This window comes from Xiphias gladius, chromosome 20 (assembly GCF_016859285.1).
Source record: "Xiphias gladius isolate SHS-SW01 ecotype Sanya breed wild chromosome 20, ASM1685928v1, whole genome shotgun sequence".
Classification (NCBI taxonomy): Eukaryota; Metazoa; Chordata; class Actinopteri; order Istiophoriformes; family Xiphiidae; genus Xiphias; species Xiphias gladius.
In genome coordinates this window covers 13462451-13476251 of record NC_053419.1, presented here as the reverse complement: position 1 = coordinate 13476251, position 13801 = coordinate 13462451, and the positions used below count along the sequence as shown (strand labels likewise).

Below are 13801 nucleotides of genomic sequence, written 5' to 3'. Positions count from 1 at the left end.
ACCGTGCACACAAAGCAGCTGTCATGCCAGGTGAATCCGAGAGCCTCCAGGAACTTGTCCCCAGCCTCGATGGGGAAGTCACAGCCGTGGCAGTTGGTCCCGAACAGGTTGTAGTAGTCTGAGTAAATAGTGCATTGACAACATGTTAGTCTGTTTGCACACAATGTTGTCTTTGCGAGATCTTATTTGGGCCTCCTGCTGTACCTTTTTCACAGTATGGCCGTCCATCCTCCATGTGAAACATGTTGCCTCTGATTGGCTGTTGGCAGGCGGTACAGACGAAACAGGACACATGCCAGGTCTGTTTCAGGGCATTCATAACTTCCTGCAGAGAAAATGTAAAAAACGATTGAGGAGCAGCTTGTTGAAGTTAATCACATAGTCCCAATATGATCAAAGTTTTTGTTTTTAAATTAAATTTGAAGGCAGTAAACAGTTTTTGTAAATGAAACAGACTCACACCTTTACTCACACCTCTGATGATTGCATGGTTTTCTTACAATTATAATTAATTATAATTATCCTTTAGATGTACTTGGATTTTGTGACACCTTTAGTATTAACCAAGCAATAATTTCTATGCGACTCCCTATGTGTTTTGAACTGAATTTCCCAATGATCACTTTGCATCAGTGACAAACCCATATAAATAATCCTAGTTTGTTCTACTGTGACTGAAACAGTAACTATAAACAACTGAATGACTGTATGAATACATTTTAGCTTTATGCAGTTTAAAATGGGAATAGAAAACAGTGGTAGGCAACGTTAGCCACAGCTTCTATATATAAGAAATGTTTGTAGAATAATACAGTACAATAAGAATATCATTTTATATCTACATTCCAGCTTGTTTGAACATATCCAGACCGTACTAACATATAAGGTAAACAGATAATGTTCATGGGGTACATTTGTTTTAATAGTTAAATGAAAGCATTAATCTTCAGTGTATAATCAAATTCACTACAATGGATTAAGCTGCCAGATGAAGAACAGCCAATGATGATTAAAGTATTAGTAGAGAATGCGTTTTCAGTACTAGTAGACTGAGGCAGAGAACAATATCCCTTCAGTCTTCTGGCTCACCCCCAGAATCTTCTGGTGGCAGCAGGAGCAGGTGGGAGCAAAGAACTGCTCGTAGCAGCGTTCGCAGTACACTTGGCCCTTCTCCTCCACAAATCCACGGTCTGCCAGGGAGGAGTGGCAGTGAGCACAGTTGAATTCCTCGGGGTGCCATGACATACCCATGGCCACAAGGAATGGGCCTCTGGTGAGAGCAAGCAAGGGACAGAGGATTCCAGGAAAATTATTCAAATATTTAAAAAAAAAAACAACCAGAAAACATTTACCGACAAGGGTTTTTAAGTTTCAGACAAAAATTCTGCACAGTAAAAGTAGAATTTTACATTCTTATTGACTTCTGTAATTGTTGGAACATTTTTTTTTTTAAATGTTCCAAAGTTCTTACTGTAACTGTAGTTTTTCTGATGCTAGTTACCTGATGACATTGTTGCACTTGCTGCACATCGGAGTGCGTGTACCGGCCGGGATGTGCTCAGCCCGCTGCACCAGAGAGTTGAGGTCCTCTGGATGTGGCTGTGGGGTGGGGCGGTCTGGACCTTTTGAAGGAAGACTGGTGACTTTGCCAAACGAAGGAGCTACTCCACCCTTAGGAAAACCTAAGCCAGCAGGGAAAATAATGGTTCATTATTCAAATGGAAAAATAGCTTGCCCAGCATGAGTGTAGTAGATAATGGATTAGACAAAATGTACTTTCCCAAATTCAAATTAGTAAACAATCAAGCAAACCACTAATGCACTGCTTGTAATAATAATTGTAGTTTTCTTCCACCGGTCATTACTCGACCAGAACTTATGTGCAAAGTTTGGGTGTGTGTTGTCAGATAATGACTGGGAATGATTTCATGACCTCTAACCTCCATGCTTGAAGCATGATTCAGCTGGGCTGGACAGAGCCACCCCACCCTGCAAAGACAAGGGACTGATTTCTCCCACTGAGGAAAACAACACATTTCCAGAGTCAGAGGAGACACCTGGAAAAATAATCCCCCCTCCTCTCGTTGCAAAACATGTGGGGAGGATGCACAGTTTTTCCTTCTCTTTTTCAGTGCAAAGACACATCAAGGACGGAGGTCAGTGCTGGCCATCCTCAGAGGGAGAGCTTGGGGGTATGGGGATTGGCGGCAGAGACACTATTGAAAGAAAGCACCGTATTAAAAGACTTGGGCGGTCGAAGGACAAGTGCTCCCAAAGTTTCCTTGTAACAGTGAGCAAACGAACTGAATAAACAGAATGGGACACTAGCAGGGAAGTGGGAGGTTGTGGGAGTGGGTTTAATAAGAAGAAAGAGGCTGGGTTGGAGACAGACATGGCCTCCAAATACGGATAAAAATTTCCAAGATTCTCTGAGATGTTGTACTGGTCGATAATTACTGACTAAAATAATGTTTCTTTTACGGTTCATTTGAAGGGCTGCTCTTGATATAAATTCCCTTTACAGCTGCTTCCTGTGAAATCATCAGACATAATTATCCCAAACATATGCCAAGTGTCTCACACACCTGAGCTGGACCATAGCTGCCAGTGAGGACACTGAGCTGATGTCCTGGTATATTTGGGCGACTTAGAAACCTGGGACCAGTTTATAATTGAAAACTTACAGATGGTGGGCACTTCGTAGGCTGATTTCAATCATTTTGGATTCTATATATTTAGATATGACTACTTCTACTCCAACAAAAAAAAAAAAAAAATGGATTCTGGAAATGAAAATTCAGGAAAAGGAAGCAGATGATGAACTAACTCGTCAGATATTAAACAGATCTTTTAACAGCATCATGATTTAGCATCAACTCTCCATTAAGTTAGATTAAAGCTGTCACTTTTTTACATGAACTTGGATGCAATACTGATGCAGAGAATTAAAACAAATATTTTTCAATGGCATCATATGACATTATCCGTGTGACAGCTGGTGCAGTGGGGCGGATGGTGACAAGCTGTCAGCAGGGCAAAAGTCTAAACGAATCCTCTGGCAAGAGCAAAGTCTGAGGTCTGAGCCCCATTAAATAGGACAGAAACACAATACATTTGTAAGTCTGTCATCGATGTCTTGCTGTATAGGAAAGATAAGGAGAAAAAAGTCTGGATCAAAAACTGGATCACAGGAGGACTGCAAATCTCAGTTTTGTCTGTTCTGTCTCTGTATTCAGAGACAGGGACGGAGAGCAATGCAAAGAAGTCACCGTGATAAACTACACATGTATTTGATTAAAGCCCCTATGTTTAGATTTTGGATATGATTATAGCATCTTTGAATTTTTTTTTTTTTTCAACAACATGTACAGCCTAAACATTTTCATATTCTAATTTCCTGCTTTAGAAGGTGCTGTCATTTAAATTGCCAAAGTTATTCATTCATGTAAATAAATTTGAAGGTCACATAGTACATACCACATTACCAGCCCCCTTCCACATGGTCACTATGAGATACGTGCTTATTTACTTAAACTACAAGTATGTGTTAATCTGATGAATAACACAGCCAACAGAGACCTAACTGTGGCCTCTCCTAGTCTCTCTCTCTGTGGCACCTTTCAACAGCCGTTTCTTGAAAAAGCCTCCAGAGAAATACGTTAGGGCACATAGTGTATCTGTTCATGTATGAGTGCATACTTGTGTCTTATTATTGCTAATAATGACCCTTGACTGATGCCTTTCAGCAAATATTTATCCTGACCACCTCGAGGTCTCGTGGCAGGATTTGCTGTATTTAAAGAGCAGCCTTCATACAAAATAAAATACATAATTCTCAATTTCAAAATCTATTTAACTAAGGCGATCTTGGGAAAGTTTATAATCCGAGCTCATTAACGGAATACCTCTGGTTTTTATAGAGCTCATAATCTCAAATGGCTTAGTGTCAGGTACTAAACCTGCAATAAATCTTATAGCTGGGCAGCAGTGATTTAGAAGAATTGGGCTGCCCTCTATAGGCTACAAGAAGCAACTACATATAATTTTACATTCCTGGCAGAAACAAAACCACAACCATTTAAGTGGCAGTAAATAACAGAAGTATGCAAAGGATATCTGTACAGTATATAAATTACTCCACCTGATGGACCTCCAGGCTGGTAGGAGTGTTTGTTCTGGACTACAGGGGTCTTGAATGCAGAAGCAGGGACAACGCTGCCATTCCTGGGTGCTGCTGCAGATTTGGAGTATGTTTTTGCTGCAGGCAACGTGTGCACAGTCGGAGTGGATTTGTCAACTGCCTCACTAAGAAACAGATATACATACTTCATATAAATCATAACTCACGGCAACAGACACACACACACACACACACACACACACAAATATTTGTATGTACATATATTGTATTTGTTTATCTTCTCTTCAGTGAAAACACTCTTCTCTTTCTCTCCCATCTGGTATGGTATGTTTGGGAAGAATTGCATCAAATTTAGGTAAAAACAGTGGCAAATCCCTCAATAAGAAAAAAATGTTACAGCGGGACTGTGCCACCAGTGGAATTGAGCCTCCAGTACAGACTACTGCTTAGTGTGACCTGGTCAATTGCAGGTCCTTCCACTGCAGGTACTAAACATTATAATCAGTTGGTTGGAATCTCAGTGACACATGCAAACAATCAAGACAATTATGGGGACACTTTGTAATAAGGCTACGCACTGCTGCCCACTTTCCATGGGTTTTTCAACTACTGGCATAAGGGAACAATTACAGGTGGTGATGCCATAGTATCTACTGTACATGCAGCTCATCCTCGTATACTGTCCTTCATTTGTTCATTTAGCAGCAGGAGATAACCAGTGGTATAATTTTAGTAATTGGTTATTGCTTCTATTCTCCTGAAACACCAAACAAGAGGCCCTTTGAGGCAGTGTTGGTGTCTTTTCCCGAGGCGGTACAAAATGTCAAGAGCCACAGTATATTTTAGGAGAAAAAGAGAAGTGCTAGTCTTTCTGGTTACCACAAAATATCACAGCTTTCATTTCAAGTTGACAGCCACCTGTGGGCAGCAAAGTGTCCAAGCAACGAGAAGGCTAATAACTGGTGTATTTTTGCAAATGATCTATTTCTTAACTAGTGAAGAATTAGCACTTTAACCATTTGGTACATATAAGCTGCCTCTCAAATGAAACTATATTTGATTGAATCATATATAATTTTTTTTACGCCTTTGCTGACTAGATAAATCAGTTAGAGGTCAACAATTTGTAAACTTGAAGGTGTTTGGTTTTTCAGCTACAGCACACTGCATATCACTAACAACAGAACCTACTGCGCTGTCAACCACAGATTTATGGTTATGCTCCATCATGTTTTGATCCTGTTTTATGTGTTTTCTTCCTCTTATCCAGGCTGCGACGTGTTTCAATTGGAATGTGATTCAATTCTTACAAACCCAAATTTAGAATTTGACATAAAAGTCAATTTATAAAATACCACCCACTGGTCTTATAATGTATGCCACACACAAGTACATTTACCAGCAACTATGAACAGATTACATTTTGGTGTCTGTGACCTGTCTACAATCAAAGTGATGAGAAATCTGAGCCACCTTAATAGAGTACAACTCATTGGCTATTTATATTTAGCACATTACCTGACTGTCACATAAATAGTGTTTGATTTATGTGACAATCAGAAACATGCAATGACAATAATAATGGCTGGTTGGCTACAAGACAGCATAACAGAAAGAAATACATCGTCATTACACCGTTCATATGGTAGAAATGGTTGAACATCCAGAGCCTCCGGTACTGTTGCCTGATTCATATTTCATTGTACTTGGAATAATGTAAGTTTTTTGGCTCATTGCTCTGATCAGTACACTTAATCTGGGCATTTTAAGCTTCTACTCTTGGTACACTACTAATTCCCTCAATTCATAGGCCTTACCTACTGGAAATTTCTAATTAAAAGGTTGGCTGTTTTCTGCCAGGGAAGAAGAAAGGAGGAATGAAAGATTAAGAGATAGGCAACAGCAGTAAGCAAAAAAGTTTATTGAGGTAAAATAATCAAAAGCTGACAAATCAAACTACTTTTGTTAGTGTAGAAAACAGACAAAAGGGATACAGACGTGCACAGAAATATAAAGTATAAGATTACAGAAAGTGTGCAGAGGAAAGTGGAGGCTCAGACATAAGCAATAAGCTAAAGAAAAGTACAAATGTACACTACAATGTGATGTCATGTTGCATTTTCAAGCATACATATTTAGTTGCATACATGCATCTAATTTACATTGTGAAATATAATTACACATAGCTAGAAGATAAATTATTAAATTATTTTTGTAACAATTTTTACAACAGGGTTTGTTTGCTGGTCATTCACTTTTTTCTCATTTTGTTTAAACTTAGGAATTGGACATCTAATTACTAGTGTGCCAAATGAAGGCTGTAGCTATGTTGATATGCAAAGGAAGCAATGTAAAATGGTGACGGTAAAATAAATGAAACATTAGACGAGAAAAAGCATGTTTTTGACTACTGCACATTTAGGACTCGCGCTGAAACATCATGATGCCAGTCTCTCAGCTTGTTGTACTTGTGTCCTATAACTTCCGGGTCCAACTTGTTTGCTCTGATTTTTCCCATAAAACAAGATTAGAAGAGATAAAAGGAAAAAAAGGAAAAGTTGGAAGGTTAAGGTAGAGGTAATGGAAGTAAAAGATAACACAGGAGGGAGGACTGGAAAAAATGAAGGAAAAATAGCAAGTCACATAAAATGCACAGTAGGAAATAAATACAGAACAAGATACTTTCCTTTTGCAGATGTGTGTTGAATTATAAACCAAAGCAGATGTGTAATATCTGCTCTCTCTCTTTAGGAACAGCACACTGAATAAAATCTCCCAAAGGGGAACAAGAATCTCCTTCTGGCAAGGCTGCTATTACCCACAATACCACTTAATTACCCACAGTTTCCAGTGAGTGACACAGTGATTGGTTGGGGATCTGGTATAAGGAGCAGACTGTGATTACCGGACAGTGTGTGGACTCTCCAAATTTAGCCTTAAATTCAGCATGATGCTTTGGGACCATAAGATAAGGGAATCGGAGCTTAACTCTCTGAATTTGAAACCTCTATAATCAAGAAATTGTTTTAACTATGACAACACCATTGCTAAAACAGATGTAATACATAGAGCACTACAAAAAGTACTCAGACAAAAGAGATAGCAAATGAACACTCACAAACACACACCAAATTTGATGTTAAGAACCCCCAATCACTTACTTCTTTCCACTGTTCTCTGGAACTTGCTCTGCAACAACGAAGAAACAAAACCAATGAAAATAAAGTAAAATGTTCAATAAATGTTGAGTTACTGTAAACGTCACTTTGCATCATTTGAATAGGTCCACACACACACACACACACACACACACACACACACACACACACACACACACACACACACACACACACACACACAACCCTTAGGAATGGAAGGCGGCCCAAAGCCACAGCCTTCTCATGTAACTGTCAGTATCACTTATACTCAACAGATTTAACATAAAAATAAATTAAATCAAACAGTGATGCAAGCCTTCCTCTATTATTTAAAGCAAATTTGAACAGAGACAGAAATAAGCTTATAAAACAGGGAAGTAATAAAGGTCAGATATGTTGCAAAAGATTACCCTAAGATTGGCTGTCTTTGGATAAGTATGTAATGTGGTCCTGCCTATAGTGATTTAAAAAATAAACTGAAATCAGTACCAAACTGAGCCTTACAATACTCAGCCAGTTTCAACACTTAAGAAAAACACCAGTAATAAGTCTCAGCAGTCTGTCATCACCCTGTCTAAGGCTATGTGAGCCTACTGAAGTGGGTACACACCATTTTCAGTGCCAGTGAGCTGGGCCAGGATACGGAAGGAGCGGGACTGGGAGGTTCCCGTTCGTGGGTGCCAGTCCTCCGTGTCCTCAATCAGACGCTTCTTGCTGGCATCGCTCAGTGGGGATGCATGATTCTCAGGCTCTACAACAGGTTGCCTGCACAATCAGATCAACCAAGAAATGATGATAATACAGACAAGGAAAACAATTGTGTTTTAAGCATACACTACAAAGTGTATCAATGAGATAATTGTTAAACAACTGTTAAAAAAATTATTGAATTGTTAAATATTAACTGTTCAGGTTAATAGTATAGTAGAACACCTATACCAAGGGATAACAATGTTCCTGCTTATACACACAAACTCACAAACAACTAACATTCATTGCATTCATAGCAAAAAACAGCACATATGTTACACATACACATATATACTACATCATGAGTGCTCCACATTCAGTCAAGGTGCAGCTTGTAGATACACGTTTGACACTATGACCTAACAGCTGTTAGGTTTCACAATTACCTCCTAGGTCTAGGTGGAGGTGGAGTTCTGCAGGCGAGCAATGAGAGGGCAGTGAGGAAAAATGCACAAAGGCAGAAATAAATTTAAAGTCACACTCAGTACTAAGTATACCGTACGCACTATTTATATGGGAAAGTTATGAAACTGTTCTGACCTATACTTACTTAAGACTTCTCTGAGGCTCACTATTAGGGAGGAAAACCACAGAGTATAAGTCAATAAAACTGTATGCAGCAGTGTCAAAAGGTATTTATTATTGGTAACAAGCAAGTGAAGAGCAGTTATATTAACTATACTAAAATGGTGAAATTCACATCCACTGCATATTAACATCAGTGAGTGTTTGAGACATAAAAGTGACAGTGACAGTATCTCAACACAAGATGGGAGTAATGTGCTTTGTAAATAGGAAGATCGATAGGAGACCACCAGATATAAGCTGATGGTACTCTAGAATGCAATAATATTTATGTGTTTACATGCACAGTTTAGCTCAAGTGCTTTTCCAGACTGTGAGTCAATTTAATGTCAAAAGTCCGAGTACTTACAATTTTTTTCAGTATGTGTGTGTTTATATGTATGCATGTGTGTGTATGTGTGCGCGTGCGTGTGTGTGTGTGTGTGTGTGTGTTTGTACTTGTGTTTGTCACGTGAGTCGAGGTGAAAGATGATCAGAGACCTCACAAATCAGGCTATTTTGGAATATACTTGGCAGTGATTTAAATGGCCTTGAGTAAACACAATGACACTAGTATCCGACTGAGCTAGACAGATGCAGAGCTGGGTGACTTCAGGAGAGTGTGCTGGCAGGCCTGGTTGCTCTGGGCGTAAATACATTAACTAACACAGAGCCTGATGCCACTGAGAAAATGAATGGACAATACGAGCTGATCCCCACTGGATGTCCTGTGGTGCCACAGAGATGGATTATTTACAAGGTTTCTCAGTTTGTTAGGACCTTGAAATGAGCATAAACTGTGAATAGATGAGCACGAATGTGAGGTTTGTGAGGGTTAGCTCAAAGAGGTGCAATCATTCCTTTGGTAATCATGAACCAGAGAGATGTGAAGGCTGTAATCACATTCCACGTGGTTAGAGAGCAACTATATTATCATTCAAGCCACTAACTTGATGTCTGGGTCTTCTTCCTCCTTTTGGCAAGGAAAATGTAAATGGAAAGGAATTGAAACCATAAAGTGCATGAATAGACAAGTTGGAAAAAAAGAGCATAGTCCCAACACATTCCCTTTAACTGAAAGGCCCTTCTGAGAGAATGTGCAGATAGAAAAACCCCAGAAACCACACAAAGCAAGCTTGCAGGTCAGGAAATAAACACACACAAGCAGGAAGAAATACACCGCACCTCGCAAAGCTGACAGTCCAAGGTTTCAGGCAACAGAAAGACTGAAAAGATGACACAGTAATGTTGTGTCTGACAATGACAACACTAAATCTCTTGATTTAATACTTAAACTAATCATGAAAGTGTTGATAATCTTCATAGTGTATTACAGTAAATAGTTTTTGTTCTGTGTTCCTCACTATTTGACATTTCTCACTATCTGGCCAAACACAGAATAAAATGTATTATAAATATTCCTGAATAGACCATTCTCACTATTGTAAACTATTCGTTAACTTTGTAACTTTGTAAAACATATACAAATGTAAGTAGGTTTCACAGATGCATTTAAGTTAAGGAGTCCAATAAGCTTTGCTCACTTAAAGCCAATAAAAACAGATCTCTGTGATCTATTTTGTCAGGTGACAGAGAAAAAAGAATGAGTGGCAAAGCACTTACACCTAGCTCAGTCTACTATAACCCAACCACTGAGCGAAAATTCTACTGATGAAGCCCAGTCCAGCCGAACTTAGCTCTGTCTCTGGTACCTACAGCCACAGAGCTGTCAGGATTCTGGCTAATGAGAAACAAGCGTTACACCAGCAGTGCCTGTTAGGCAGACTGTGAGTTTGGCAGAGTTGCGAACCCCACTGTCAATTAATGACAGGCAGGCAGTAGCATCAGTTAGCATGTTGTCTAGACTCTGTTCCCTTTCCAGTGGCCCTGTGGAGGATTTAAACAAGATGTGCAGCATGCATCGGATTTTCCTTGTATGCAGCTGTGTGAAAGCTTAGCTGATGGACTGTTTCAATGTTAGCTTTTTAAATGAGACACATATTTGGGGTAAAATGGGCCATGGGGTAGTACGGGAAAAGTAGAATGGAATATTTCATTTTATGCAAATCATGTACATTCCTTCAGATAAAGCAAAAATGTCCACTAATCTGTGGTCTCTGTGAACCACAAATCCATCTGGACCTGCTGACTAAAGCACACAATGTAGGTATATCATTAAATCACTCCTTAATATTTCGCACTTACAACAACATAAATAGAGAGATTGTTCTATATATACAGTAGCTTCAGAATGTATTCAGACCTGCTCACTTTTTGCACACTTTATTGTTTGTAGATTTAATTTTAAATAGATAAAATTTACATTTTTGCCCATCAGTCTACACTCGATAACCCATATTGACGAAGTGAAAACATGATTTTGAAAATTTATTAAAAATCGAAAACTGAAATCTCTCATTTACAAAAGTATTCAAACCTTTTAGTGTGGCATCGCAAAATGAACTCTCTGTAGACCTGCACGATAAAATTGTGGTAAGGCACAGATCAGGGCAAGGGTATAAAACCATTTCTAAAGCTTTGAGTGTTCCCAGGAGCACAGAGGCCTCAACCAATAGGACTCTTTCTATAGTTGGCTGTCCAGTCAAAGCAACTGGACAGGAAAAGCCTTGGTCAAGGAGTAACTAAGAAGCCAACGGTCATTCTAATAGAGCTTCAGAGGTCCTCTGCAGAGATGGGAGAACCTGCCAGAATGGCGACCATCCCAGCAGCACTCAATCAAACAGGCCTTTATGGTAGAGTGGCAAAACGGAAAACACTTTGTGTAAAAGGCATACTGTATGACAGTACACTTGGACTTTGCCAAACAGCATTTAAAAGACTGAATAGAAAGAATCGCTGGTCTGATGAGACCAAAATGTAAGTCTTTGAGCAGAACCCCAAACACAATGTCTGGCAGATGCCAGGCACTGCTTATCAATTGGATAATACCATCCCCACGGTGAAGCATGGCGCTGGCAGCATCATACTGGGAGGGTGCTTCTCAGCAGGAGGGAAAGGGAGACTGGTCAGAATTGAGGGAGGGATGAATGCAGCCAAATACAGAGAGGTCCTTGAAGAAAATGCTCTCCAGAGCGCACGCAACGTGAGACTGGGGCAATGGTTCACCTTTCAGCACAACATTGACCCGAAGCAAACAGCCACACAATCGCTGGAGTGGCTTCAGGACAAGTCTTTGACTGTCCTAGAGTGGCCCAGGCAAAGCCCAGACTTAAACCCCACAGCAAATCGCCAGAGCGACCTGAAGAAGGCAGTTCACAGATGCTTCCCATACAAGAACTTGAGAGGATTTGCAAGGAAGAATGGGATAAACTACCCAAATCCGGGTGTGGAAAGCCTGTAGGGACTTACCCAAGAAGACTAGGAGCTGTAATTGCAGCCAAAGGGGCTTCGACAAAGTACTGAATTAAGAGACTGAATACTTTTGTAAATCAAACATAACAGTTTTTGATTTTTAATAAACCTGCAAAAAATTTGTAACATGTTTTCAATGCCATTTGGGTTATTGAGTGTTTGAATTTAAAATCATATCCACAACACAATAAAATGTGTAAAAAGTGAAGGGGTCTGAACACTTTCTGAAGCCACTGTATATACCAGACTTCAGCTTTAATCTTCAGAAAAAAAGGGACAGTGTAGGAGAAAAATATATTATTACTGCATTTGATGAATGGTACATACCCATTGACGTGCTCTGACAGCCCCTGGCTCTCCAAAAGACCTCGTCTCTGGCCCATTACGACCTCACAAGCATTGGAATTGGAGTAGAGTTGGATAGGTGTGTTATAGACGGAGGGCTGTGGGACAGTGGGTTGGGAGGAAGGAGCTGTCACTCTGGCAGGGGAGGAGGAGTTAGATGAGGAGGAAGAGGCAGACGGGGAGGTGAAGGTGGAGCGAGCAGGGCTGGGCCTGGGAAATGAGTTGGCTGAACCTGAGTCTGGGGCAGGGAGGCTGGACTTCAGCAGAAATGGAGGCTGTGGTGGCTGAGAAGGAGCAGCTGGCGTGAAAGCGGATGTCTCAGAGGGAATGGAGGCTACTCTGGGGGCAGCTGGGGAAGAAGAAGCTGTGACCACACTGCTGCCCCCCCCAAATGGTCGAGCTGTCTTGTTGTATGCAGGACTGGGCTGACTTGATGGCTTGGTGTATGTGGTGCTTGCGGCAGGGTGAGTGATTGGGACAGGCTTAATGATTTCTTGAGGTTCATCCTAGATAAAGGGGTGAAGACACACAACATGCACAAACAGCAAACCCACAATAAACTCATGCATGTAAACCAGCATTCCCAAAAGCACTGCACAACAATCACATCAAAATCAACAGTTTTCTCATAGGGCCGTATGAATGAAAGTCATGCCTGTGCCATACAAGTTTAAGAGGTGCTATAAAATGTGGCCTTTTAGATCATTTTAGATATACATGCCAAGCAATTTGTTTTCTGACATAATCTCAGAAGGGCAAAATGAGGATGCTCACGTTTAAGTTATTTTGGTATTTTGGTATTCATGTAACAAGATGAATTCAACAATATACAGTTTTTAAGTGAATTTTACTTCATACCTTGGGCACTCCATCTTTAGGGGCAGAGGAGGATCTGTGAAGACAGAAAGAGAATTATAAAATCACTGCTCACAAAACATGTTTATAGCACAAATTTATAGCTTTGCAATAAAGTTTAATAACTGTACATTAAATGACTGGACATGCTAACTGCGGTGAGAATCAAACTTCAGTTTCTGATACAAAGCAAGAGAGGGTTTATGGGCTCCAATTAGGGTCAATAAGATTTTGAGCTTGTAAAGTGATGTTCAAAAATATTTCCAAAGTTTGTAGTTGTAAAACAACCATTGTTAACCTATAAAATAAAGATTTGCATTTGTAAAAAAAAAACAAAAACAAAAACAAAAAACGCATGTGTAGAGAATATTTGTATTTGTTAAAAAAAAAAATAATGTGCAAATAAAACCTGCAAACAAATTATATCAGTGGTGAGGTTACACAAAGACACTGTGAAAAAAGAAGGGCTTTTGTGACCATCTGAGTATAGATACAGACCAGAAAACTGCGTGTAAAACTCACAGTTCCTATGATTCTATTCACACACTCCTTTTTTTTCTTTACAAACACAAATCTTTCCTACACATGCATGAACTTGGATTTTTCATGCAGATTT

At 39.8% G+C, this 13801-nt stretch overlaps 1 protein-coding gene across 5 annotated transcripts in view; it reads right to left on the bottom strand.

The window, feature by feature from the left end:
• Nucleotides 1–13801, bottom strand: part of pdlim5b (PDZ and LIM domain 5b) — a 38724-nt gene that overhangs the window by 1447 nt on the left and 23476 nt on the right. Inside the window, exons 4-14 of one of the 5 annotated variants that reach the window (XM_040157047.1) lie at nt 13189–13222; nt 9564–9586; nt 8600–8620; nt 8436–8462; nt 7910–8064; nt 7303–7330; nt 4142–4305; nt 1502–1682; nt 1090–1270; nt 205–325; nt 3–118 (exon numbers count right to left, since the gene is read on the bottom strand). In XM_040157047.1, the coding sequence (XP_040012981.1) occupies nt 3–118; nt 205–325; nt 1090–1270; nt 1502–1682; nt 4142–4305; nt 7303–7330; nt 7910–8064; nt 8436–8462; nt 8600–8620; nt 9564–9586; nt 13189–13222 (1051 nt within the window). Of the gene's footprint in view, nt 1–2; nt 119–204; nt 326–1089; nt 1271–1501; nt 1683–4141; nt 4306–7302; nt 7331–7909; nt 8065–8435; nt 8463–8599; nt 8621–9563; nt 9587–12312; nt 12837–13188; nt 13223–13801 lie in introns of all 5 variants that reach the window. The other 4 variants (XM_040157048.1, XM_040157045.1, XM_040157046.1 and 1 more) reach the window with 4 other exon arrangements.